The 27,681-nt window shown below is 34.9% G+C and overlaps 1 protein-coding gene across 2 annotated transcripts; it reads right to left on the bottom strand.

The window, feature by feature from the left end:
• Positions 1-400: 400 nt before the first annotated feature.
• On the bottom strand, positions 401-27,660 carry MMUT (methylmalonyl-CoA mutase). 2 transcript variants are annotated; one of them, XM_067752735.1, is made up of 13 exons: positions 27,476-27,660; positions 23,696-24,120; positions 22,125-22,492; positions 18,523-18,680; positions 17,601-17,772; positions 16,070-16,318; positions 13,562-13,673; positions 12,044-12,159; positions 10,084-10,199; positions 8,378-8,509; positions 7,069-7,216; positions 4,521-4,688; positions 401-729 (listed from the first exon to the last, which is right to left on the bottom strand). In XM_067752735.1, exons 2-13 carry the CDS (start codon positions 24,078-24,080, stop codon positions 601-603), a joined length of 2,253 nt encoding a protein of 750 aa, XP_067608836.1. In that variant the 5' UTR covers positions 24,081-24,120; positions 27,476-27,660; the 3' UTR covers positions 401-600. The 2 variants fall into 2 exon arrangements, with proteins under 2 accessions (XP_067608836.1, XP_067608837.1); XM_067752736.1 differs by lacking the exon at positions 27,476-27,660 and having other exon boundaries at positions 23,605-23,732.
• Positions 27,661-27,681: the final 21 nt, after the last annotated feature.

Genomic DNA, 27,681 nt, shown 5'->3' with positions numbered 1-27,681 from the left:
AGGAAGAAAGTAAAGTCAGACCTGAAGGAATATTCTGCCATTTCCCCCCCGCCTCCCCATTCCAACTTTGGGTCTGATATAATACACTTACGAAGTAATTCTGGTAGAATTTGGCTGAGGACTACAATCACAATATAGTCCCTACATAAACACTCCCATTATTTTTTCCAAGATAGGTATAATTATTTTACATATATGGATTACATCCTCTGGTGTTCAAGTCAATGTAAAACTAAATTAAAGAATGGGACTAGTCAGATTTTTTTTTAGGCATTGTTTAATTCTTAAAATAGAAAGTAAATAGGTTTATAAGAAATCTTTCAAATAAATAGCACAATTTTAAAAAATAATACCTTTGTCTAGAGTTTCTGACAAAGTATTGAGCATACGTTATAGAGAGTTTTTAAGGACTTTTTTAATTTTTAAAATTAAAGTGAAACTATACATACACATTTATAGCATAACAACATTCTCATAAGTCAGGTGCTTGAATGTAAAGCTTTCAGGAAAGCACATATTAGGTGCTGAATAATTTGAAGACGTGGCTTCTTTGATCATTAGTGAAAGAATAGTTTAGAAAGCTAAAACAAAAACAGGATGTTACATAGACTGTTGCTTCTTTTCCAAACACTTCTCAATATCATCAAGCACTTGAACGGCAGCCTTTGGAATTCGAGTCCCAGGACCAAATACCTTGGAAACACCAACTTTAAACAGAAATTCATAATCCTGTTGAAAGAATTTAATTAGTAGGACAATATTTCTAATTTCAAGAAAATGAAACAAAAGGACAATGAATGCTGTCCTTTCTTCTTTATCCCCAACGCCCCAAACTTTCTCATCCGGTACACTCTTGGCATTTGGGGCTGAAAACTTCTTCCTTGATTGGAACTGCCACTAGCACCACCGTTAGTACTCCAAGACATTAAAAGAACAAAAGACATCCTGCCCATTTTCCAAACACCCCAGTGTGTTGTTTGTGGTGGGAAGCTGTATGGTCCACCAATTGAGAACTTCTGAGCCCTAAACCATAATTTTCTCTCACCTAAATTTTTACTACTTACCATTATTTGTGTTAAATTTAGCAACACATTATAGCTTTAAATTTACAAGGCTATTTATTTCCTCCAAGGTAATTTTGTCTACAGCTAGTGAATGGTGTAGTACTTTGAATTCGGCTTCGTGATGGAATTAGGTTTTCTAGAAATGAAAATTAACTCATTTAAAAAAATTCTCTGTTGTTGCTGCTGCTGTTTATTAGTTTTACACAAAGTTTGAGTGAAAAGATTCCCAGGGCACAAATACTGCTCCAGGCTTTGGATTGTTTTAACATCAGAATATTTGTATTAGGATGTGCTGTAAAGCCCTGATCCTCACCCACTAGGATGATCATACTTCCAGGACATTCTGGTTTGTGCTTATTGCTGCAACAGCTTTTTTGTTTTTTTTCCCATGAGTCTTTTTTTTAAATTATTGAGGTATAATTGACACATAATATTAGTTTCAGGTATACAACTTAATGATTCAATATGTGTATATACTGCAAGATGATCACCACAGTAGGTCTAGTTAATTATCTGTCACCCTAGTTACACAATTTTTTGTGTGTGCACTTGTGAGTTTTGTGTGTGCACTTGTGAGTGCAACTTGTGAGTTGTGAGTTTAAGATTTATACTTAAAACTCTGTAACACACTGAGCTCTTGGTAACTCTCTTAGTTACTTAGTACTATGTCCTTAGTCCTTAGTCTCTAAGGTACTACTTACTTACTTACTTACATACTACTCTCTTAGTAACCTTCAAATATGCAGTACGGTACTATTAACTATGGTCACCATGCTGTACACATATTCCTAGGACTTATTTATTTTATAATTGACAGTTTGTACCTTTTGGCCCCCTTCACCCATTTCACCCACCCTCTACCACTGCCTCTGGCAAACCACCAATCTGTTCTTCTCCATATAAGTAAGATCATGTGGTATTTGTTGTTTCTCTGTCTGACTTATTTCACTTAGCATAATGCCCTCATGATCCACCCATGTTGTCGTATATGGCAAGATTTCATTTTTTTTATGGCTGAATAATATTCCTCTGTGTGTGTGTGTGTGTGTGTGTGTGTGTGTGTGTATCACATTTTCTTTATCCATTCATCCACTGATGGACGCTTAGGTTATTTCCATGTCTTGGTTATTGTAAATAATGCTGCTATGAACGTGGGGGTGCATATATCTTTCAAGTCACTGTTTTTGTTTTCTTCAGATAAATATCCAGTATTGGAACTGCTGGATCATATGTACTTCTATTTTTAACATTTTGAAAAGTCTCTATATTGTTTTCCATACTGGCTGCACCAATTTACATTCCTACCAACAGTGCACAAGAGTTCCCTTTTCTACACATCCTTGACGATGCTTGTTATTTCTTATCTTCTTGATGATAGCCATTCTAATAGATATGAGGTGATACCGCATGGTTTTGATTTGCACTTCCTTGATAATTAATGATGTTGAGCATCTTTTCATGTACCTGTCGACATCTGTCTATTTAGATCCTCTGTCCATTTTTTAATTGGATTATTTTTGCAGCATCCTTTTTAGTAGTACTCATTTTCATTCTTAAAAGTGATCACATTGGATGATTAATTACATGGTCATGCTAATTATCCCCCAGCTACTTCTTTTCTATCTCTATTATTTCCTTATAATATTCTTGTAATACCATAATTCTGCAATGGCACTTAACATGTGTTATCGCTATAAGCTCCACAATGGCAATGGCTCAATCATTTTGATTAACCGCCATATATTAGTGCTTTCTAATCTAAAATCTAAGAGACTTTCAGTTGAATAATAGCAACACTTTATATATTTACTGGAAACAAATAATGAGAAAAATGCATGGGTGTTAACTGATATATAATTATATTATAAAGGATACCCATGTTAACACACAAGTGTGTCATTATAGAATATGATCCTTAGTCTTTAAACTCATGGGGAAAAAAGTATGGCAAACACCTACAGATATTCTAGGTAATTTAAATATCCAGAGACTTATACAAAATATATTTCTTGAAAATGTCAGCTCACTTATATAACAGGCCTGCATTTCTTCTCAATTCATATTTCAATGCCAGTATTTTGTGCTGCCTAATTATTTTGGTTCTTAAATTTTAATATCATGCCCAAGAGCTTAGGGATTATAGACTCTAAAACTGCAATATAGATAGAAGTGTTCCACAGACAGACAGCAGTAAAGACTAAAAGCCCTTTATATTCCCAAGTAGTAAACTATATTTATGAAGACAAGAGCAAATGTGCTAACAAAAGCAGTTTTGTGTTGACTGTAACACATTAAGTATTGTGTTGTTAGAGAGAATAAGTAATACATAGCTTGGTCACCAGCCCCACATTGTCACCAATCTCACAACCTCATACATATGTGTATTTTCTCATTTCCTAAGTAGTATATTCATTATTTTATATTCTGAGTTGTAATGGAGGGAAAACAATTGTAGACATGGGCACAAGATCACATGTCATTGACAGATTCCTGCTATATAGTGGTGAGGACTTTATAGTATGTATGAATCATTTACTTAGGAGCAGTTTCATGTAAAGTTCGTGTAACTCAATACTTTTTCCATTCTTAGTAAAAGAAGAAAATTTGATATAATTAAAAATTAAATTGGAAATAGACCCAATTTATATCTCAACTATTTTAACTTATCAGGAAGGTGTCCCTGCCCCCTTAATAAATTAATTGACATTATTGTTACCTAGCACCCATTTCTCCTTTCCTAAGAGGATCTACCTTTTTGTTCAAGCATCCACCTCTGCCCCATTCAGCCAATAATTTTTAGGACAGGCTGACTCCATTTATATCTGAATTAGGTATTTTTGGCTCTAAGAAAACTATTCCCCAATCAAATTAGCTTCATGAAAAAGGGGCTCTTACAGGACCATGTAATTTATACAGTGCTGAGTGAAGGCAACATTTAGGGATGGGAACAGGCAGGAAATGGACAAGGCAGTGACTCTAAAACAACAGAAGTAAGTGCTACCAACTGACTGACTAAAGGACTGGCTCCACTGCTAGGACAAGGGGTGCTCACTCTACCTCTAGGGAGGGGCTGATATAGTCACTGTGTGTTCACCATTTTTTGCTACTCCAGTTGTGAGATTTTATTACTTTTATCCTGCTCCTTCTCCGTCATTGCTTATTGAATATAAAGAAGATAGATCTCTATCTAGGTGACGAGTTTGTAGGGAGGCAACTCTCTCATATAATCATTATATATTATTAAATCAAATTATGCATATTGAATTATAATATAGTCTGAATAGAAAACAACATGGACCACTTTTATAGAATTTACTTAGTAAATGACCTAGGAAATGATCTGGCTCTAAATCTGCAACAAATTTTTAGAGAAAGTATATAGAAAATTAAAGGACTATGAATAAGCTACTCAGATTTCCCATCATGGTACTAGAAAATGTAGGAGATGAACAATACCTGTGGTGGTATCACCCCCCCACACATGACAAGAATATCTGGCCGTCCAAGGGCGTTGAGTTCCTTGATGAGCTCAGGAACTAGGGTCTTATGCCCAGCAGCGAGTGTGCTCACACCCACAGCATGAACATCTGCATCCACAGCCTGCTGGGCCACTTCCCGGGGAGTCTGAACAATTCAAAAGTAAAGAGACAAATCATTATTTATTCCGAAAAGTGTTTCTAAAGTGTTATACTACTTCAATCAACATTCTAAGATTTTCCTCATTAAAAATCTTGAAGTGAATATAACTTCATATTTCATCATCAAATACCAACTCATCCAATTATTATAATAAACACCAGGGCTATATCTGCTTCTAGCACTACAAACTATCAATTAGATTTAAGTCACATCAAAATATAATTCCCCCCAAAATGTTCAAGATAAAGTAGGAATATAGGCAAAGTATATATTATCTCTTCATTATAATTTTTAAAAAATACATCTGTTGTCTTCACTATCAACATTTACTGAGAGGTAACATGGGATAGGATTTATAAAGAAGTAAAAGACTGAACATAAAATGCAACATGAAAAAGTGAGCCTTAGGTTTTAAAATAGAATGGGAAAGAACAAGATGGTGGGCTAGGAAGCTCCAGGACCTCATTCTCCCATGGAAACACAGAATTAACAGTAATATATGGAGCAAAATAAGGTGAGAACTATAGAAACTAGTTAAGGGGCTATAGCATCCAGGAAAGTGCATAAACAAGAGAAAGGATGGTGCCAAGGAGGGCATGCCTCTCATTTATTAACTGATTTAACCATTGGGATATAGAAGCATAAAGGATGTTTTCAAACATTCTATTATGAATTGAATTACCAAAGATCATATCTGCTCTGTAATGAGTCCGTGACATTGCTTTGATACTGTACACATATATTTAAATCATTTCATATAAAAAGTAACTACAAGTTTCTTATTGTAAATGTAATGTAAATTGAGACAACTGGGAAGGATAAGGCCACCTGAGAAACCAATGCACAATTATAAGCACTAAAAATACTATCAAAATCTGTGAATTTTCTGAGCTGGCACGATTTTAAGGCTCATAATTTTAGCGCAGAATCAAAAGATTTTATACTCAGTAATGGATCCACATTCAAGAAGATCTCTAGGTAAGTCATACAACATATTGGTAAAACCTTGAGTCTGTGAAGAATATTAACACACAAAATTAAAACCTTTAAAAATGTGCATATTCCTGCTATTGATTTCTTAGAGGTAAGACATTTAATTTAAGCATGATTTGTTATTCATATCATACATGCTACCAAAATTGATTAGATTAAAATTCCATTTAGGGACTTCCCTGGTGGCAGAGTGGTTAAGAATCTGCCTGCCAATGCAGGGGACATGGGTTCGAGCCCTGATCCGGGAAGATCTCACATGCCGAGGAACAGCTAAGCCCGTACGCCACAACTACTGAGCTTGAGCTCTACAGCCCAAGATCCACAACTACTGAGCCCGCATGCCACAGCTACTGAAGCCCGCGCACCTAGAGCCCATGCTCTGCAACAAGAGAAGCCACTGCAGTGAGAAGCTTGTGCACCGCAACGAAGAGTAGCCCTCGCTCGCTGCAACTAGAGAAGCCTGCGTGCAGCAACAAAGACCCAAAGCAGCCATAAATAAATAAATAAATAAGTAAATTTATATTAAAAAATTCCATTTAAACAATTCAGTTCCATGCCTTATGTTTATATAAATTAAACTGTATTTTAAATGATCAAATGTTGCAATTTTAAAAACATCAAATCTAATTTTAATTAAATCAGTCATCAGAGAACTGCATGATTGTACCTTCAGCCACAGATAAGTTTTTTTTTGTAATGATGTAAAATTATGGTTAACAAAGTTGGTGGTACTAAAAGACAAATTATATTTTTGCAGATGGTATATAATGGGGAAATGAACTTTTGGTTATTTGAGAAATTCCTTTAGATGCCAATGTTCCTTTAGACAACATTTTTTAAAAATTCTTTTATTTTATGAAAAATTATTTCCCAAAAGCTAACCACTAAATATTGAAAATGCATTATATTTGATCACTATTTAAAACAAACAAACTAAAGCAAAAGGACAGCAAAATGTAAGTAAAAAAGTAGAATGGGAAAGTATTCAACTTAGAGGAAGACTGAAAGCAATCTAAATACAGTGTATACTATTTGTTTAATCTGAAACATATTTGAGATTCTTAACAAAACCCACCTTAAATGCCTAAGACTCTAAACACATTTACATATTTATCTACCAACACAGTTCAGGACATATCTCCAGAAGTCTGTGCTCTTTATAGTAACAATTTCTTCTAGCCTCTCTAGAGTAATATTTTAAAATCCCAAATGGGAAAACTCTTATGGGAGACTATAAAGGCTGGGCCTCTTCAGGAAGATTTACTTCTTTCCTGGTGAAAATGCAATGAATACTCTTTTAGTCTTCATTCCAGTTGACCTATCCACAGTATGTAGCAATAGTACTTGAAATTCCTCCCACAGTTTTCAATACCTGAAAAAGAGGACCAATATCCACATCAAAACCAAGATCAGCAAATCCTGTAGCAATAACTTTTGCTCCTCTGTCATGTCCATCTTGTCCCATTTTTGCCACAAGAAGACGAGGTCTACGACCTTCACATTCCATGAATTTCTGAACCCTAAGGAACATTTTAAAATACAACAGTTATATATTAATTGCCCAAAGGTAAGATATAAGACTCTAATTTATTTGCAGTAAATCTTTCAAGTTTATTTAAAACATCTAATCTGTCTACTCATATTTTGTTAATATCTCTGTTTCACATTAAGAACTCCATTAAAGCCTGAGTATGTTTACCATCTCCCCCCTTAGAAAAAAATTTGAAAGATGGCACAGACTGTAAGTCTGTAACACTGAGAACATCACAGTGAAGCAAGATAAGGAAATAACAACTTTACAACTTAAGACAGTCCCCAGAGTACAATATTCAGAAATAGTTAAATATAAACTAAAAAATGCCTAACTAAAAAGAAGTATTTGTACATATACGTGACTCACTAGCTGTTTTGAACTGTCCATATCTCACTTACCCTTCACAAGTGTGAACTCCCCCAAGGTGACCTCAATGTGGTATCTTAATGTATAATCAAAATACTTGCTTGCTTAAATCAATAAATTTACACCTCAGATGAAAAAGCATGAAGAAACAAATTTATTTTTGTTAAAAGAAAAAAAAATGTTCCATTTTGATGACTTTCACCTTGGCTGTTTTGATATTTATTTCATATATGAGTAGTGACATAATATTTTTCATGGAAAATTTATTACAGTGGTTGAGAAAACTAATCATCAGGAAGCTACTACTCACACTTCAGAAGCATGATCAATTTATATTAATTCATATTTCCAAATCATGTTTGACAGTTATTTACTGTCAGCCCAGTGATGAGTGATTTTAATTTTTGCATAGATGGCAACCAAATATTTACTTTCAAATAGGAAAAGTAAGATTTTATAATTATTTGAGCAATTAAACAATGTAAATAAAACTTAAGAAAATATGAAAATGTACCATCGTAAGGAGATTGAAATCTAAGTACCTGGAGGATATGAAGCAATATCAATGTTAGTTAAACAAACATTTGCTTGAAATGAGAAACTCCTAAAGGGGACTGTGGTGAAAGTTCAAAATATTATTTTCGTAAAGCTACAGATTAAGAGGAAAGTACAAGTCAAATATTTTCCAGTGGTATATGAAAAAATTAAGCCCACCGTAGATTCATGGGGATTGTGTTAACAGAAAAGATGACAGTCTGGTTTAAGAAACCTCACATATTACCTCTTGATAGCAAATGATATCTCTTTACTTTCTCCAAATTCCTGGCGATAGGCTCCACTCACCATACGATCACTAGCTTTATGCTCACCAAATACCTTTTTCATGGCATCTGTGATTTCTCCAACTGTACATCTAAAATATTAAATGGAAGTTCTGTTAACATCATTATTTGGGATAAAAATATTTAACTTAACATTCAATATAGTTAGACATATTTTCTTACCTAAGTCAAAAATAGGCTGTCAAAAATCTAAATCTGAATGCTTTCTATTGCATTCATGATAGGATCTTTCCTCAGAATACTTATGAAAAAAAATGATTCTGAATGCCTTTACTGTAAAATGACCGAATGACCTAAAAACTACTAATAGACAAGCATCTAAAGGTTACTGAATAATTCACTGCTTAACAATACAAATGGGCAAAGACCAAAATTCCTACTGATATTTTTTGATAAAAAGTAAATCTTTTAGCATATTCCATTTGGTTATTAATTCATTCAACACGTCTTGAGTGCCTAATATGGGCCAAGCACTGCTAAGTGCTAGAGATACAGTGATAAATAAGACCAAAAAAAAAAGTACCCGCTCCTGCAGAATTTATCATCTAGTTAGGGAATACAGATAATGCACTAACAAACAAATAAATTAATAAGATAATTTCATATGGTAATAAGTACTATAAAGACAGTAAAATAGGCAAAATGGAATGAGGTGTTTGGGAAAAATGTTTTAGGGATATTGAAGATATGAAGATACAGCTTCTGAACTAAGACCTAAATGATGAGAAAGAGACACACAAGGGAACTTAAGAGGGAAAAGTGTTTGAAAAGGAAATGCTAAATGCAGAGGCTCTGAGAAGTAGGAAAACATGTTTTATGTTCTAAAAATAGAAAGAAGGACATTGGTACACAGCATAACAAAGGAAGTAGGATAAGACAAGGTCAGAGAGGTAGGCAAGGATCATATCCAGCAGTCTTGCAGCCATGGTTAAGATTAGGTTTTAATTTAAAAGGACTGGGAGACCACTGAAGGATTTTAAGCAGGGAAGTCATCTTATTTCTTTTAAGAAATTAAAAAAAAAAGGAAATTAAAACTGAAAAACAAACAAAAAAACAACCGATATACTCCATCCCTTAAGCACTTGAAACAACTTAAAAGTCCATTATATTAAGCAATAAACAAGAAAAGCAAAAATAATTTACTTTTTGACATTATCGTATATTGGGAGAAAAGTTTTTGTGTCACTTGCTTTTATGCATGTTCTGTAAGGCAAAGCACTGACTGCCTTTATGCTGGACTATCTTTTCAGAGATGTCTACATAGTACACGGCCTTGGAAGACAGAGATACTGTCCAGCTTGGACAAAGGGCGGGTTTGCTTACTGTCCAACATAATAATGTCTCCCTATCCTTGAAAGTACATCAAACTTCAACCTGTAAATCAGTGACACAGGTTTATTATAATAGCTCCAAATGTCCTGAGCCACAGGGAAATACACGAATATTAATACACTTCATTCAAAATGTATTAATGTTTTAAATGCACAGATGTTGAAGAAAAACAAGGTTTTTTTTTTTTTGGTTTCCAATATTTTCTTTTAGGCTCACATGGTTTATAGAATCAGCCTTTTATTTAAGTATACCCTGAAAAACTAAACTGGTCAACTTTTAGGATTTGGAAATCTCCAAACTTACATATCCTTACCTTGCACGAGCTGCATCTACTGCAAGAGCGAGAATATTCCCATCTCCACTGGCAGCACATGCAGTCAGGGCAGTGAGACACCGCTCAGCCAAAGCTTGATCCCTGCTGGATTTGACCTTACAGAAAAGGGTAAGGAAAGGGGCCATAGATGTGATTAGAGAATAAAACAGAGATCAGATTATACTCTTATTTATATCATATGGAAATTGTTCCAGAATCCTAACTTTAAAAACAAAAGAAAAAAATAGAAGAGAATAATATGTTTCCTAGCATTGATATTCATTACATTTATTCACTCCCTCAACATTTAAGGACTTCCTAAAATAATACTAAATTCTGTATAACACTGATAATTCAGAAACAAGCAGGGCAATAATAAATAATAGTGCTGACCCTCCCAAGTAGTACATGCTACTTAACAGATTACAACTTAGGGAATATTTCAGTTATATTTTAAGTTTCCCTTAGCTAATTAATAGTCTATTGGTAATAATATGTATGTATATTGCTATTCTACTTAAAAATAATCCCGAGAGAAAAAGAGACAGAGACAATGAGAAATACTGCAAAAGAGAGAGAAAGACAATGAAAAGTGTAGTCAAAAACATTTTCCCTTGGGTCTTAGCTCTACTCTGCTCTGCCAACAACCTGCCTAAACAAAGTTACCTAAAATCCAATTTTTTACAAGTTTTCACCACCTGTAAAAAAGTCTAAAATATGATACTGCCTAAGATGCCACTAAAATTATATCATATCTATAAGCAGAGGTGGGTTAGAAAATTTATATTAAAGGCAAGGAGGAACCCAAACCCATTATCATTATTGAATTTCTCACTCTTACCCAAAATAAGGTAGATCATCATTTATGGTAAGTGGATGCCCTCAAGCTGTGTGTTTAAGAGAGTTTAAGTACAAGAGAGGAAAAAAGCAGTTTTCCAAATATAATAAATATTGAGACTTTTGTGACCACTGGAAATATAATGCTACATCCTAAATAGGACCCTTTAAAAAATGACAAAAATGTGGGAGAGGAGTCATTATCTCCTGAATGAGGGTGAAAAAGGAAACAATATCATTAAACATCTGTCATTAACTCTAATAGAAAAAACAAATGGAAGTTGAAAGTTACACATACAGTCTAACTGGACAAAGTCTACTGGATTCTTAAAGAACATGTGAACTGAGGGGAAAAAGGTCCTATCTTAAACAATCATAGGGAAAGTTAACAGAAAAAACCATTAAGAAATTTCAACTTTCCTGCCTTAGAAATAGCAGTAATTACTAAAGCCAGAGATTAAGAGACCAAAGTAGCTTCATACAATAGAAATATATAGGTTACAGCAGTAAGAATTAATGTTTTATCTATTTTAGTATTTTATATACTTTGGTTCATCTCAGTGAGAAACTGGAAATTAAAACAGTTCTCTAGTTTCAATCTAAATATCTTTCATTCTAAACTGTATCTTACTAAAGCACTATTCAAATATATTTGAATTTTTTTTTTAATTGAAAGCAAATGATTCTTTCATAGTAGTATCAGGAACATGGAAATAAATTACAGTGAGAAGACCTGGGTTCAAATATGGACTCTGAACTTAATTTTGTTTTTAACTTTGAGTGAGTTATATAATCATCTAAGCCTTACTTCAAATGTGTAAATTATAGAAGGCATTGTTATTAAGGTGTGGTTTTTAATAAGAATGTATACGTTTCACAGAGGCAGATATCATGATTAAAAACATGAGTGTTTGGTGTCAACAGACTTAGAGATTTGAGTCTTGGATGCTTAATTATTTATCCTGGGCAAGTTTCTCCATCTCCCTTTAGTTTCCTTACCTTTAAAATGCTGGGAAATAATACACACTTCATATGGTGGTTCTAACAATGCAGCAGGACAGCATGAGGGCTTGGACAGTGCCCAGCACACAGAAAACGTTCAAAATATGACAGCTGTTATTACCTTCTTAAGTTTTTCAATCTGCTTGTTACGCACTGAAGTATTATCAATTGCCAGAACATCCACAGATTCTTCTTTTTCCAACTGGTACTTATTTACTCCAACAATTACTTCAGAACCTGTTAATCTCCCAGAGGAAAATAATATGTAGATTCTATTCACAAATAACTGTCTAACAGTAATGCTCTGATCACCACACATATTTTCCTTATAAGTTTGATATTTTTAAGTAGTATTCTTACTCTTAATGAAATTTCAATATAGATCAGTGAATACCAATATGGAATGGGGATAGGAGGGGAAAAGACAGGTATATATCAGAATCTCTGTAAGGGAGGGCTTTGATTATTCACCCAAACTATATGCTTTCCCAGAGTTTCTGATAAACTCTCTTCTAACACTACAAAATTAAAACTGTAGTAGCAGCTACCAACTAAGATTTATAAGGTAGAAGACAAACATGCAATGGCTTTTGTAATATTTTCTTGAATCCTCTTACAGCCAATCACTTTTAAACAAAAAATACCTTTAAAATCTATAAGTGATAAACCAGAATTACAAATTATACTTCCTTAACACTATAAATATATTTTGCCTCAAACTACCAGATTATTACTCTAGCTAAAGACATCCCACCAAGAAAAGAGGTATATCCTACCTCAGGATATACCTCTTTTCTTATTTTCTTCATAAAACTTACCATAATCCGTAATTATTTTGTCTATTTATTTGTTTACTTGTTCATTTTCTCTCTCTCTCTTACCAAAATGTAAGCTCTATGGGTGTAGAGACCATGTCTGTCCCATTCACAGTTGTATGCCCAGACATAACACAGTGTCTCAAATACTAAAGACTAAAAAAGTATTGGCTGATTGAATGAATAAATAAATGAACAGTCCAATGCAGAGCACAATGACCAATAATAATGTCATCTTCAAAATGGTGGAGATATCTACCCACATATATACACATAATAAATGGGCAAACCTCCACACATACTTTGTACATATGTTTGCTTATGTGCATCCAGGCATGCAAAAATACAAACACAGAGATAGATACATATAGATTCATGAGAAACATTTTATCCAAGTTTCATTTTTCTATAATTTTTGTTTTACTAACTTTATATGTTATCTTCAAACAGAAATTAATATTTTTTTTAAATAGAATTTACATCATTTAATTTATTTATTTATTTTTGGCTGTGTTGGGCCTTCGTTTCTGCGCGAGGGCTTTCTCTAGTTGCGGCAAGCGGGGTCCACTCCTCATCGCGGTGTGCGGGCCTTTCACTGCTGCGGCCTCTCCCGGCGCGAACCACAAGCTCCAGACGCGCAGGCTCAGCAACTGTGGCTCACGGGCCCAGTTGCTCCGCGGCATGTGGGATCCTCCCAGACCAGGGCTCGAACCTGCATCCCCTGCACTGGCAGGCAGACTCTCAATCACTGCGCCACCAGGGAAGCCCCAATATTTCTTTTTAAATACTGGATTTCACATATAAACTTTTCTACTTTATCTTACCAGAATCTATTCTAGCTTGTCTTCGGGCAGCACATTCTTCGATTCGAAGTTTAGGTATTCCCTCTGCTACAGCTTTGGCCATTCCACCCATCTCTTCAATTTCATTAATGAGCTAACAAGGAAAAACAGATTAATAAAACTAGAAGAGAAGATGAAAATATTTTAATAAACAATACAAATGTGTTATGTTATATAATTACTAATGTTAATAAAATTATAAACTATTTTAGTGGTAAATTTAATGTTTCATAAGAAAAGAAATAACAACAGAGCATTAATTAGAAATTCTGCAGAGTTAATGATGCTGTATTATATATTTGAAAGTTGCTAAGAGATAGATCTTAAAAGTTCTCATCACAAGAAAAAATACCTGTAACTGTGTGTAGTAATGGATGTTAACTAAACTTATTCTGATAATCCTTTCACAATATATACATATATTAAATCCTTACATTGTACACAAACTAATACAATGTTAATATGCCAATTATATCAATAAGAAAAAAGATATTCTGTGCTTAAAATTATTTAAAAAGACAACAGATAAACTAAAAAGTATATTTTGGAAAACACAAAAATCTCTCGCTCAAGTCTTAGAAGCCAACTAAAGATAACACTAATTCTGTAATTTTCATTTTTAATTACATAATAAAGTTTTCATGGTTACATAAATACTCTAAAAAGTATATTTCAAAATGCCATTTTATTTTTCAATTTGAGCAGCAGAGTAATGATATAACTCTAGCATTACTGACATCAAGAAATACCTAAATCTTCAATCACAGCCTCATATATACATGAGACAGTGGAAAATGGATGGTGGAATGGAATACGATTTCGTAGATAGGAGCAAGGTCAAACTGGCTTTCTGCTGATGGATTCAAGAAAGAAGAACCTGTACTGGATTCAACAGAAGCCAAGAATCTTCTAAGAAGCTAAAAAAGAAGGGGACTACTTGAGAATTTGCAACTACCTCTCTCCCATTCTATCAGGAAAACCAAAATTTACTGAACTAGAGAAGCAATGGACTATGAAACATCAAGTACAGGGAGAGGCAAGGATAAGATGTCTTACTGAAACAAAAACCTACATTCTGAATGATAAGATTGCAAACAAAAAGGCACACAGAGGAAACAGTGACAATACAGGATATAAAAGAAAACTTCAAAAAATATAATGATCCTCAGAAAAAGAAGAGATTCTGTAATAATGAAACAACTAGTATGAATGCAAGAGGAAAAATTAGAAAACAAAAATGAGCTCTCAGAAATTAAAAATATGATATATAAATTTTAAAATATTTAAGTAGAAAGATAAAGGTGATGACTCTCCAAAAAACCAGAACAAAAACTCAAAGATGCATTATAGAACAGATAAAAATGTCAGAAATCATTTAAGGAGGGCCTTTCCTGATAACTATAAGTTCTAAAAAGAGAAACCAAAGGAAAATGAGTGGAGAGAAATTATCAAAGAAATAATACACGACAAATTTCCCAGAGCTATGAGAACACGAAAAAGGGACCATGTGAAAAATGTCCACCAAAGGGGACAGTGCAGGAAAAAATACACACACCAAGGTACATCAACACAAAAATAAAGAAGAGATCCTGAAACTTTCAGAAAGAGACATCCTGAGTGAGAATAGCATCAGATTTCTGAACAGAAATATTGAAAGCTAGAATAAAAAGTAGGTGAATGCTTACAAATTTGCTTACAAACTCCCAAATGAAAAATTTCAAACCCAGACTATCAATTAAATATGAAAGTAGAATAAAGACATTTTCAAACATCCAAAGTTTCAACTAATTCATCTCCCATGCACCATTTTTAGGAGGTGCCCATAAGATGTGCTTCAAAATAACAAGGGATAATCAACAAAGAGACAGGATTCAGGACATAGATTCAACATAGCAGAGGTGAAAAGGATTCTGACAATAATGACAAAGGGAAGGTCAAGGACAACAACGGTCTAGAGAGAAACCAGTCTAAATCAAATGAGAATATAGAGGACTTCAGGAAGGATTTACATTGAGATATAATTATATTGGTAATATGGGACAAAGGAAAGAAGGGACAAGATCCAGCTAAAATACAAAGCTACCATACTAGCAAAGCAGTAGATAAGGTCTAAAATTGATTGAATTAGAACAAAGAGTATATACATGTAATTTTAAAACATGGAGATAAAAACAAACAAAAAGACGTAGCTGACTCAAGGAAGCAGGAAAACATGCAAGTGGAGGAGAAAGAACTGCTTTTTTGTTATAGTCTTTTAACATTAGTTGTCTTTTTAACTCTTTGAAATACTTTAATACAAATACAAATGTATTTTTAAATTAAGCTTCAGTTTTAAATACTATAAAGTCAAATCTAAAATTCCCTTTTCTCTGAAACACTTTATAAATCTTGATATAAATCTATAAATGATTTGATTTATAAATCAAAAATCTATAAATCTTTATAAATCTGTAAATCTTATAAACAAAGTTTCAAAGAGGAGAAACTGACCTTCAAGGCAGCGTCATAAACATCATTTGTGAGAGATTCCATCATATATGAACCTCCCCAAGGATCAGCCACTTTAGGAATCCCAGATTCTTCTTGAATAATGATTTGCGTGTTCCTGGCAATTCGAGCACTTTTCACCGTTGGCAAACCCAGGGCTTCATCAAAAGAATTTGTGTGCAAAGACTGAGTCCCTCCAAACACTGCTGCCATTGCTTCTACTGTGGTACGAATGATGTTATTGTAAGGATCCTAAAACATTTAGTAAAAGGCAAAAAATCAAAACAAAACAAGGCAACAATTGATATATATTGCAGCCGTAAAAGATGACAATGATTAAGCAGTGGCTGATGCATACTTTCTTTGCCAAAGTCTGTATTAGTCTTCAGAATATCTAATAAATTTAGACAAATAAGTAAACAAACCAGATTTAGGATTAAGAGCCAAAGGATCTAGTCTGTGCTTAGGCACTAAAACATTGCCTCTTATAATCATCTGAAATATAAGTATTTGTTGTGCTTATTTTTGTATTGCCTAAATAGTCTTCTATAAGTGCATCATGAATGTACACTTTGTCTACGTAGATTATTAACATACTTCATTTCATAATTCACTATCTCCTAATTACTGTATACCTTGAAGTATCTACCTTAATGAGGTACACAAAACTGACAATGATTTATTAATAAATGATTAATAAAACAGATGAACAATGGACTATAAGACAAGAAATATGACTTCTAGTTCATTCTGTTCCTAACTGTGATTTGGACAAGTCATTGGACCTTTCTGAACTTCAGCTTCCTTAGCTGTAAAAATGAGGAGGCTAAGTCAAAAACAATTACTAAAGTTCTTTCCAACTCTGAAATCTATTTTTCTCCATTTATAAGTACCTGAAATCATATTTAATATGGAGACTACTAGTTTTTATTTGTTTTAAATTTATAAAAGCAATGTAACTTTAAAGTTATAAATTATTTTAATGTATCAAAATAATTTAATATGTAAAGAAAATGCATGTTAAAAAAGATCACCACCACATAATTTTTTAATGAAATGAAATTTCAATAGATTACTCAAGTGATAATAGTTTTTAAATTGTTTGTTTGCATGCATGCTTATTTAAACACAACTATAATAAAAAACTTTGTATGTATAAAATCAAATTTTAATGAGGAAGTTTTGTGTTAAGAATTTTAACCATTAAAATTATTTAAGACAATATTACTTAAATTATAATTTGTACTTCTTCCTTATCATCACATTTTTTTACTTTTAAAAAAGTAAAATACACAGTCCTGCATGTAAGCTAAGATTTAAATGATTTTATATTGTTAACCAACAGAGGGGGCCAATTTTATTTATTTATTATAATTTGTGTAAAAACAAATATAAGTATGCACTACGCTTCAGAATAATTATGATTTTCAAATATTAGCAGATAAGTTCTTAAATCTGTTTCTTGACTATACCAAGCGCTTAGAAGAAAATATATGACTTTACTAAAATTCTACACTTTAAATGTTATACATACTTGCTCAGTAAGTGACCATCCTGAAGTCTGGCAATGTGCTCTTAGAAGAAGAGATTTAGAGTCTTTAGGCTTAAACATTTTCTCTATTAAGTGAGCCCAGAGTCTTCTCCCAGCTCTCATTTTTGCTATTTCCATATAAAAGTTCATCCCAATTCCCCAGAAGAAAGACAACCTAAAATAGTAAAGTTCAGAATTTGATTATAAAATGGAAATTAATTGTATCACATACACATATACATACACACAAAAAGCTCAGATTTTAATTTCAAGCTACTTAGTTTGAATTAAAAACAAAACATATGTACTTCAGTAACCTTAAACGTGTAATAATAGATGACTTCTGTATTTTAAAATGGAAATATTAAAAGAACAAAAGCAAATCTGTCTTGAAAACCATATTTACATTTTAATATTATTTGTCAAATGTGCCGATTGTGTTCTCTGAACAGCAGAGGCCAAAATTCCTCTAATTTACCAAGAAGTACAGTAAAATTTAATTCTGAATTTTAATTATAAACAGTATTGGCTTATTCCCTCTTTATCACTCATATAAAACATAAAAAAAATCTGGTATATTTATATATACAAATTCATTTTTATCAAAATATTTTGCAGGCTTCCCTGGTGGCGCAGTGGTTGAGAGTCCGCCTGCCAATGCAGGGGACACGGGTTCGTGCCCCGTTCTGGGAAGATCCCACATGCTGTGGAGCGGCTAGGCCCGTGAGCCATGGCCGCTGTCCGGAGCCTGTGCTCTGCAACGGGAGAGGCCACAACAGTGAGAGGCCCACGTACCACAAAAAAAATATATATATATATATACATATATATATATATATATATATTTTTTTTTTGCTATACACTCATAAAATGGTCCTGTGAACTTTCTTAATGTTGAGGCAATATCTGAGTTTAATTTACTCACCTTGGTGCAAATTCATCAATTGTCAGGCCAGCTTGGAGTCCGGTTCTACAGTACTCCAACCCATCTGCTACAGTATAGGCCAGTTCCAGAATGGCATCAGCTCCTGCTTCCTGCATATGGTATCCACTAATTGAAATTGAATTAAATTTTGGCATGTGCTATATAAAATAAAAAAATACAACTGTAAATAAAAATATAAGAAAGGTTCTATTAAATCTATCTTCTAAAAGACAATACTATTTTAAAATGATATTCGATTCAGATATACTAATTAGTTCATAATATTAACTGAAAATATTTAATGTTTAGTTACATTCAATTCACTTTCCAATTAAAATGGCTGATCCAATGAACCACTGTAAGGACTGTACCTGTTTTATTTTTCTAGTGAAAAAGAATCACCAACCACCATTTAGCACCGAAAGTTAAACTCTGAAATTAGCTGGCTGAGGTTAGGAATGTAACCTTTGGCCCAAGAACTGAATGATGACATCTTTAATTCCAAACTCATGACTTCGACCTCATAAGAGGTCCTAAGACCTCAAACCTTTGGGAGAATCTGCTGAAGATGTATAAATTTAATTATTATTAACTAGTTATTAATTATCTTATTTGAATGAACTCATTGAATATGAATAAGTACACAGTGGGTAAAAAAAGAAAATGGTTCAGTGCTAGTACTATATATCAAAACAGGAGAAAATGCATGGCTTAAAAATCAAAGTTTTCAGTTTGATTTACTGTGACATTTAATGCTAAGGATAATTCAGACAGGATCCTTCTACCACAACTACTAATCCACTATCCCCCTAAAATGTCACATTAGGTGGGGTACATATCACACAGAACCTGCAGAACCAAAAAACGATTATCCTTCCAAGAATTAACCAAAGATAAAATAATAAAAACTAAATCAGACACTCATTACAGTTGGTTCAGAACATGGACTCAAGTCAGAGTGCTCAAATTCTAGTCATGTCACTTAACTAGCCAGAAGACTATAGGCAAGTTTCTCACCTTGTTATCCCTTGGTTTCCTAACCTATAAAATAGAGATAATAACTCTACCTTCCTCATGGAATTGTTGTAGGATTAAAAGAAACAATTCATCTAAACAACTTAGTACAGTATTATGCCCGTACACAGTAAGTCATCATAAAAGGTTAGCTGTTGCTAGTGTATGGTATGGATTATCTGTATTTTACATTTGCAAATATTTTATTTATAACTAACCAAGAGTTCTTGAAAAATGTTCATCACAAAAGCAATAAGGGGATTGAATTACATGGAATTGAGAGACTACTTGAATATATCTGGAGTTACAAACGAGAAGGAAACAAACATGTGCTTCTCTACTGAGAGGAGTTTAATAGTAGAATTTTTTTTAAGAATAGTACAAACACTGGGAACATTGGAATATTATTCAGCCTTTAAAAGGAAGTAAATTCTGGGCCTCCCTGGTGGTGCAGTGGTTAAGAATCCGCCTGCCAATGCAGGGGACACAGGTTCAAGCCCTGGTCCGGGAAGATCCCACTTGCTGCGGAGCAACTAAGCCCGTGAACCACAACTACCAAGCCTGCACTCTAGAGCCCACGAGCCACAACTACTGAAGCCTGTGTGCCTAGAGTCCGTGCTCAGCAACAAGAGAAGCCACTGCAATGAGAAGCCCATGCACCCCAACAAAGAGTAGCCCCCGCTCACCGCAACTAGAGAAAGCCCATGTACAGCAATGAAGACCCAACGCAGCCAAAAATAAATAAATTAAATAAATTTTTTTAAAAAAGGAAGTAAATTCTGAAACAGGCTATAATATGGATGAAACAAGGGCATTACGCTAAGTGAAATAAGCCAGACACAAAAAGACAAATACTGTATGATTCCACTTATATGAGGTACTTAGAGTAGTCATATTCATAGAAACACAAGGTAGAATGGTGGTTGCCAGAGGTTGAAGGAAGGGGAGAATGGAAAGTTATTATTTAATAGGTACAGAGTTTCAGTTTTGCAAGATGTAAAGAATTCCGGAGATGGATGGTGGTGATGGTTGCACAACAATGTGAATGTACTTAAAGCCACTGAACTGTATACTTGGAAATGATTAAGATGGTAATTTTTATGCTATGTGTATTTTGTCACAATTAAATATTTTTTAGAGGAACAACATAAAAGTTTAGTTACTTCAAATAACATACTTGATCAATATCTGAAACTGGTACTTTTATCACTTATATGAAAGATTATATAAAGCAATTTTGAACTTGTAGATGACATTAGTGTTTCACAAGGTTAAATGCCCAAGTACATAACAGCAGACTGGTACTATCCACTCCAATAGCCATTCTCTACTCTCCTCTTGTACCTGAACCATACATTCAGTGCCGAAGTGTTCTACATTTCCAATCTTACCTCTTTCTGTCAACTGAGATATAAGTGGAAGTTTGGTTTGTTCCTTCTGGAAGTTCACCTTTAATCAGAGGGGCTAGGTCCTCTCCCCACACAAACACAGCCGGCCCACCTACTTCCTTAATCATGAGCTGGCACACAAACAATAGAGAAGCCAAATGAAAGGAGGCTGGAATCCTCACGACTGCGGTGTTTCCATACAACCAAGACCTTGAGTCTACCGTCCAACTTTTTTCAGTTGAAACAGAATTGACTCCTATTTAAAGCTACTGCTATTTGTGTATGTGTGTGTGTCATATACTGCTCAAATCAATCCTCCTGTGCATGTATTCTTGAAACTGAAAAAGGTGAAAGGCATGTATTCTATACAATTCATGTGAGCAGATGGAATCTATGAAAAGCAATAAAATTGAAAAGTATAAAGTTTATCAAATGAGGAGAGCAGGCAATGCTAGCAAGAGTTCGGAGATAACAGCAATTACAAGAAGTAAAGAGATAAAAAAAAAGCTTTGATGATGAAGGAGAGATGTGCCCTTTGCTATGAAATAATGGTCTAATTTTAAGGTAGGTAAGGAGAGCATTGCCAGCAAAAAGTAAAGTGGGAATGATGGGGGAAAATATAAATGAATTACTCAGAGGAAATGAAGAAGCTTTATGTTTCCCTGTAGAAGGATTGCTGCTAATATAGGAATACTATAAGAACCTTATTTTCTCACCAATCTTGGGAAAATGAACGTAGTTCAGGGGTGAAATATTAGGGACCTCATTGTGGTTACAGATATAAGTGTTATCTTCTAATCCAGTTTTTTGCAGAAATAAAGCTAATATTTTGATCCCCATCTGTCTGACACCAGTGTCTATTCACAACTGGATCTGAACTTTGGAGAGAAATAAAAGAAGTGTAAATTATGAGCCCTCCCTGATTCTAACAAATATCAGAGAATAAAAATTTTAATAAAGAAAATACAGTAGATATCTACTGCCCAGATTCCCACAGGTAATGACAGACCATAAAACTAGTACATTAAAGACCAAAAAATAAAAACAATACACACACATAAACACAAAACCCACACCCTGACTCTATACTACAACTATTACTCTGACTCAATTACCAAATTCAAATTAGGCTATGGCATTTTATAAAAATTCCTACATTCAAAGAACTACAGCAAAATCTATAATAACCACAAAGGATACCTTTGCTGTATATTGGAAGATGTCAGCAATAATTTTCATGGATGGTTCTGGAGGAAAAATGTAAGTATTTCTGACCATAAACTCCTTTAGTATATCATTTTGGATTGTACCAGTAAGTTTCTCTTTAGGTACACCTTGTTCTTCCCCAGTTACTATAAAAGTTGCAAGAACTGGAATAACTGCTCCATTCATGGTCATGGAAACTGACATTTTTTCTAAAGGAATTCCATTGAAAAGAATTTTGGTATCTTCCACAGTGTCAATAGCAACTCCAGCCATTCCAACATCACCACGAACTCGAGGGTTGTCTGAATCATAGCCACGATGAGTTGCCAGATCAAAAGCAACTGATAATCCCTGCTGACCGGCTAAATATATAAAGAAAAATAATGTAGGATTAGAGTCTGACATCAAAGTAAACTGATTTTCTTTAACACTACTTAGTGTTGATTCATCTCATCAAATTATACTTTTATAATAAACATTTTTTATGCTCAAAACAAACTTAAATAAAATACTTTATTTCCTACTAAAAGTCTGCTGTTTCTCATGTGCTAAAATACACAAAGTGAATTCCAGACTTCACTATAATAAAGGATAGATGGAACCAAACGTGTCACATATCTCATGTCCATCTCAAGATTTTTTTATCTTAACGATTTTTTAAAAATTTTTCATTTATTTCTGGCTGTGTTGGGTCTTCGTTGCTTCCCGTGGGCTTTCTCTAGTTGCCGCGAGCGGGGGCTACTCTTCGTTGCGGTGCACGGGCTTTTCATTGCGGTGGCTTCTCTTGTTGTGGAGCACAGGCTGTAGGCATATGGGCTTCAGTAGTTGTGGCATGCAGGCTCAGCAGTTGTGGCTCGCGGGCTCTAGAGTGCAGGCTCACTAGCTGTGGTGCACGGGCCTAGTTGTGCTCCGCGTGGTATGTGGGATCTTCCCAGACCAGGGCTTGAACCCGTGTCCCCTGCAATGGCAGGTGGATTCTTAACCACTGTGCTACCAGTGAAGCCCTATCTTAACAATTTTTGATAGAAATATATTTAATCATGAAAAGATATGGCTGTTTGTATATAGTTAACATAATTTAGTATTTGTATGCTCGCTTATTTATTTTTGTTCTTGTCTTGACCATTCAAATATTATGGGAAATAGAATTATGAAAACCACGCAAAAAACTAAAATTTGTACATGATCATTTGTTTATTCCTTTCTTGGATCATCACTTAAAGCATTTTCCCCTCCAATTCCTATCCTGATGGTTTTAAGTAAAAGCTTCTCAAAGGCAAAGCCAAGGTCTCTTTTCTTCATACAGCTTCACTTCACCTAATTCCTTTTACACAATGTGCATGTAAGTATTGTTTACTTTCAAGAATTTAGCACTTTATTCTGGGTCATCTATCTTTTTGACCATGGAAGTTGAAAAACATTCACTTTTTTTCAGAGTATAGCCTTAACTACAAAATTATAAAGTGACTATTACCTTTATAGAAATTAACCAGCCTCCCTTCAAAAAAACCAAGATGAGGAAGTGTATGTTTGACCATAAATATTACGTCTCACTAAAATCTCACCCTTAATATTGTCCTTATAGAACTTATTGCTCTCTTCCACAGTACTAAAACCAGCATACTGGCGGATGGTCCAGGGCCTAAAGGTGTACATGGTGGGATACGGCCCACGTGTGAATGGCTTTACTCCTGGAAGTTCTTCAGGTAAGTCCTTGGTATCCCTGCTGGAATACAGAGGCTTTATGGAGATCCCCTCTGGGGTGTGCCATATTAGTTCTTCCGGGTTTTTGCCTTTCAGCTGCTTTTTAGCCAGGGCAGCCCATTCTGGGTGAAGGGGTTGTTGCTGATGCAGAAGTCGCTGCCATATAAGCCTGGAGCCTGATGACTCTTTCAGCTGCTTCAGGTGATGAGGTGAAAGCAAAAAAAGCCGACTCTTAGCCGTCAGCATGATGGAGCATGGAAAACACCCAACAGGAACAAGAACTGACCTAGAAAAAGAAACACAGTGCATATGTATTTATAAGACAGCAGCAAAATAGGAGCTTTTGGTGAAAAGGGAAAAGAGAAAGAAAGGGTATATCAGTATGATTTCATCTCTTCTCCTCCGCTGCCCCCTCCACCTGATATTTTATAACTCTGGTCCCTCTTTTCCACAACTGCTATCATTGTTCTAGTTCTAGTCCTCTCCCTCAAGAGACTCTTAGTTGGTTTTACTGACCAGTCTTACCCCCTCTCATTCACTCCACACACTGACACCAATGAAAATATGACCATGTATCACACTTCTCGTAAAATTTTTCAAAGGCTCTGCATCACGTAGAGGATCGAGCGTTGCCTCCTAACTAACTTTTTCATTCAAAAGGTTTTTATTTAACACCTACTTTATGACAGGCAGTGTTGGACGCTGAAGAAAAAAGTGGTGAACGAAACAGGTATTCAAGGCCCCCATGACCTGATCCCTGCTTATCTCTCAGAATCACCTCTGCCTTTGACCTCTACACATTTTGTGTTCTAGAGATACTGGATTACCTACAGTTCCCTGCATACGTCAAAGTTCCGGGACATGCTCTGGCTCTTCCATCGACCTAGATACTCTTCTTTGGCTAAGGCATCACCTCCAGTACGCGGGGCTTTCTATGTGACAGGCACTCCTTAAGGACTTTATGTAGAGCAGTAATTTTAATCCTCGTAACACCACCAAGAAATAGGTACTAATATTATCCCCATTTTACAGATGAGGAAGCTGAGGCACGGAAGACCTAGCATTTAAACCTAGGAAGCATTTAACTAATATACTCACAGCCAGTCCCTGAAACTACAAGCTCAGCTAAATGGCCTCTTCAGTAATCCATACCACAGAGTTCTGTTTCCCTCTTTATACATCTATCATCTCCCACACTACAATATATTAGAACGTTGTTTTTTTTATGTTCATATAAAATATTTCTTTATATATGTTTTATGTTTATACAAAACACACATATATAAAATTTCATATACTGTATATATTCTCCTCTATTCTATAAACTGATCCAACATCAGAGCTGTATATTCCTGATAATTAGCAGTCTTTTTCATCATTTTAGGTAACTAAGTCCAATTTCATCATTTTACAGATGTAGAAATTAAAGTCCAGAGAAATACAGAAATAAAGTGGCTTGATCAAAATTCCACACAGAAAAGCAGTAACTGTTCACCTGAGTTACTAAATCCTTGTCAGAGTCATATAGTCTCAATATGTAGAGCCTAGTATTTTAAAAGATTTTGAGTTGCAAATTTTATCAATATATTCATCATGCCATGCAGTAGATAAGGCAACAGCAAAGTGAGCCTAAAATTCTATTTTCCATACTATTTCTTACCTATCAATTTGGAGCTTAAAAGAAAATAAGAATACCCAACATTTGTTAGGGAGTTGTGAAACAAAAAGACATCCACCGGTGGGAGTATTAACTGATTTAACTATTTCCAAAAGCAAATTGGCAATACGCACAAAAGGTCTCTGAAATGATTATGCCATTCCACTGAGGGCCATCAGTCCTGGGAAAGTTACTAGATAAAATACATGTTCCCTATAGTTTTACTTGTAGTAAAGAAAACTTAGAAACATCATCAATGTCTAACAATGAAGAAATAAGTGAATTACAGTATATATAAATTATAGAATTTTATATAGCTATTAAAATATGTTTAGGATATCAGCAAAACTAATCTTTGATGTCAGAAGTCAGAAGAGTGGTTACGTATGCTGACTAGGAGAGAAAGGGAGCAAGAAAGGAGCTTTGGGGTGATGGTCTTGATCTGAATTCCTATTATACAGATGTGTTGTTTGTGGAAATGCCTCAAATTTTACAATTATGATATGTGCACTTATCTGTAAGTATATTATACATAAGTTAAAATTTAAAATACGTTATGCACGTTTCTTAAAAAAGGAGATAGGCTCAAAAAGTATTAAGTGAAAGATAAACTGTAAATGCAATGTGTTCAACTAGTTAAAAAAGTGCATAGAACAAACTCGAAACAGAAATACAACAAAAACAATTCCTATTTTTTTTTTAACTACAATGATTTTTATTCTATTAAATCCATGGGGTCCTTGTCATCCAAGTTCTTGTGAGCCATAAACTACAGGTACCAGCTTAAAACGTGGGTGAGAAAAATAATTAATTTATAACTGAACCATTAGGGTAGTAATGATATAAAAAGTAATCTGAAAACTGCCTGAGACCAGATTGCAGACAGATAATATCAAACTCATTTCACACAAAATACAGGTAGGGCTTTTCTAAACCTGGATAAATGACAGGAAAGAGCCTTATATTATATAAGTGACTTCCTAAAATTGCATGGCAAATTGGTAACGGTTGGAAATAGCCATCACTTTTAGATAAGAACACAACTTCTGCTGATGGCAACAGGATTTCTGCAGTCTTCTCATATCCATCAAGAGAGGCTTCAGCATCCAAAGAAGCAACATGCAAAGCAAATATAATAAGTTATTGATGGTTAGAATGTATTAAAGAGCAACGATGAAGCAAGCCTGACCCCACACCCTCAAAAAATATGGGTAAAACACCTACATACAGCTCTGAATCAAATAACTTTCAAGTTTGTTTACATGTGGTTCCGCACTAATACTTCAAGAAAAGCTAGCTTGGAGAGGACAACATACAGCATGCCAATTAAATGTACTATTAGCGTAAATAAATCATTAACCATAAGAAAATACTGGGAGAAAATCATTAAATGATTTTAACTGTGACACACATACACAAACAGATTATTCAGAGTTTCGAGCTTATGAAGGATTGCTCTTTCAAGATAAAAATGAGAACAAGTTAGTAATTTACACTTTCATGTCAACTTAGACTTGTCTTTCCCCCTCTCACCCTCATCTGTACACAGAAAGACACTTCCACCCCCGCCACCTCTTACAAAAAACCCTCACAATCACCGCGGCCTAGACGGAAGGCAGCTGTGAAGCCAGCACATCTCTCTGAAATCTACAATCGCCCTCGGCCTAGAGAAACTTCGTAGTGCCTGAGGGGGCCAAGGAAGATGGCGACATGGCCTCTGGGACATTAAAGGCACCTTCTATCCTGTAGTACCTCCGGACTCCCCCTCGCTGAAAGAGAGCGGTCAGTGGAGAATCTAAACCTAAGAAGCAAGTAGAGGAGAGTGGGATCCCTTCCCAGTCGTAAAGTAAAGAAGGAGGAAGTTGGGAGGTTGGGAGGAGGGAAAGGACCGAGGCTCAGAGGACAGGTATGGGGGGAGAGAGGAGTCTGAAGAACGGAGGGATTTGAAAGGCTGACGTTCCTCAAGGTGCACGGTCTTACTCACGGGTCGGCCTATCTCGGACCGCGGATGCGGGAGAGAACGGCTGGACCTCGGCGCCCCCAGCCCTACAAGTTAAAGGTCCCCAAAGCTGGGCCTGCGACCAAGCAAACGCAAAGGCCAGCGGGACGGAACGGGGGCGTCGGCCGATACCGCTCTCTTTCCAGCCAATCTCATTGAACTCTCGCGGGAGCGCTCCCGATGACGTTAGG

The sequence above is a fragment of the Pseudorca crassidens genome, chromosome 10, assembly GCF_039906515.1.
Source record: "Pseudorca crassidens isolate mPseCra1 chromosome 10, mPseCra1.hap1, whole genome shotgun sequence".
In the NCBI taxonomy this organism is placed as follows: Eukaryota; Metazoa; Chordata; class Mammalia; order Artiodactyla; family Delphinidae; genus Pseudorca; species Pseudorca crassidens.
The sequence above is the reverse complement of the archived record's forward strand: the minus strand, read 5'-3'. Positions and strand labels throughout refer to the sequence as shown.

Coding starts and splice junctions, on each gene's coding strand:
- MMUT (XM_067752735.1), bottom strand. CDS start 24,080: ATGCTGACGGCTAAGAGTCGGCTTTTTTTGCTTTCACCTCATCACCTG. Junction 17,773..18,522: donor ATTGATGAATTTGCACCAAG/GTGAGTAAATTA, acceptor TTACTATTTTAG/GTTGTCTTTCTTCTGGGGAA. Junction 16,319..17,600: donor GATGGTCACTTACTGAGCAA/GTATGTATAACA, acceptor TAAATGTTTTAG/GATCCTTACAATAACATCAT.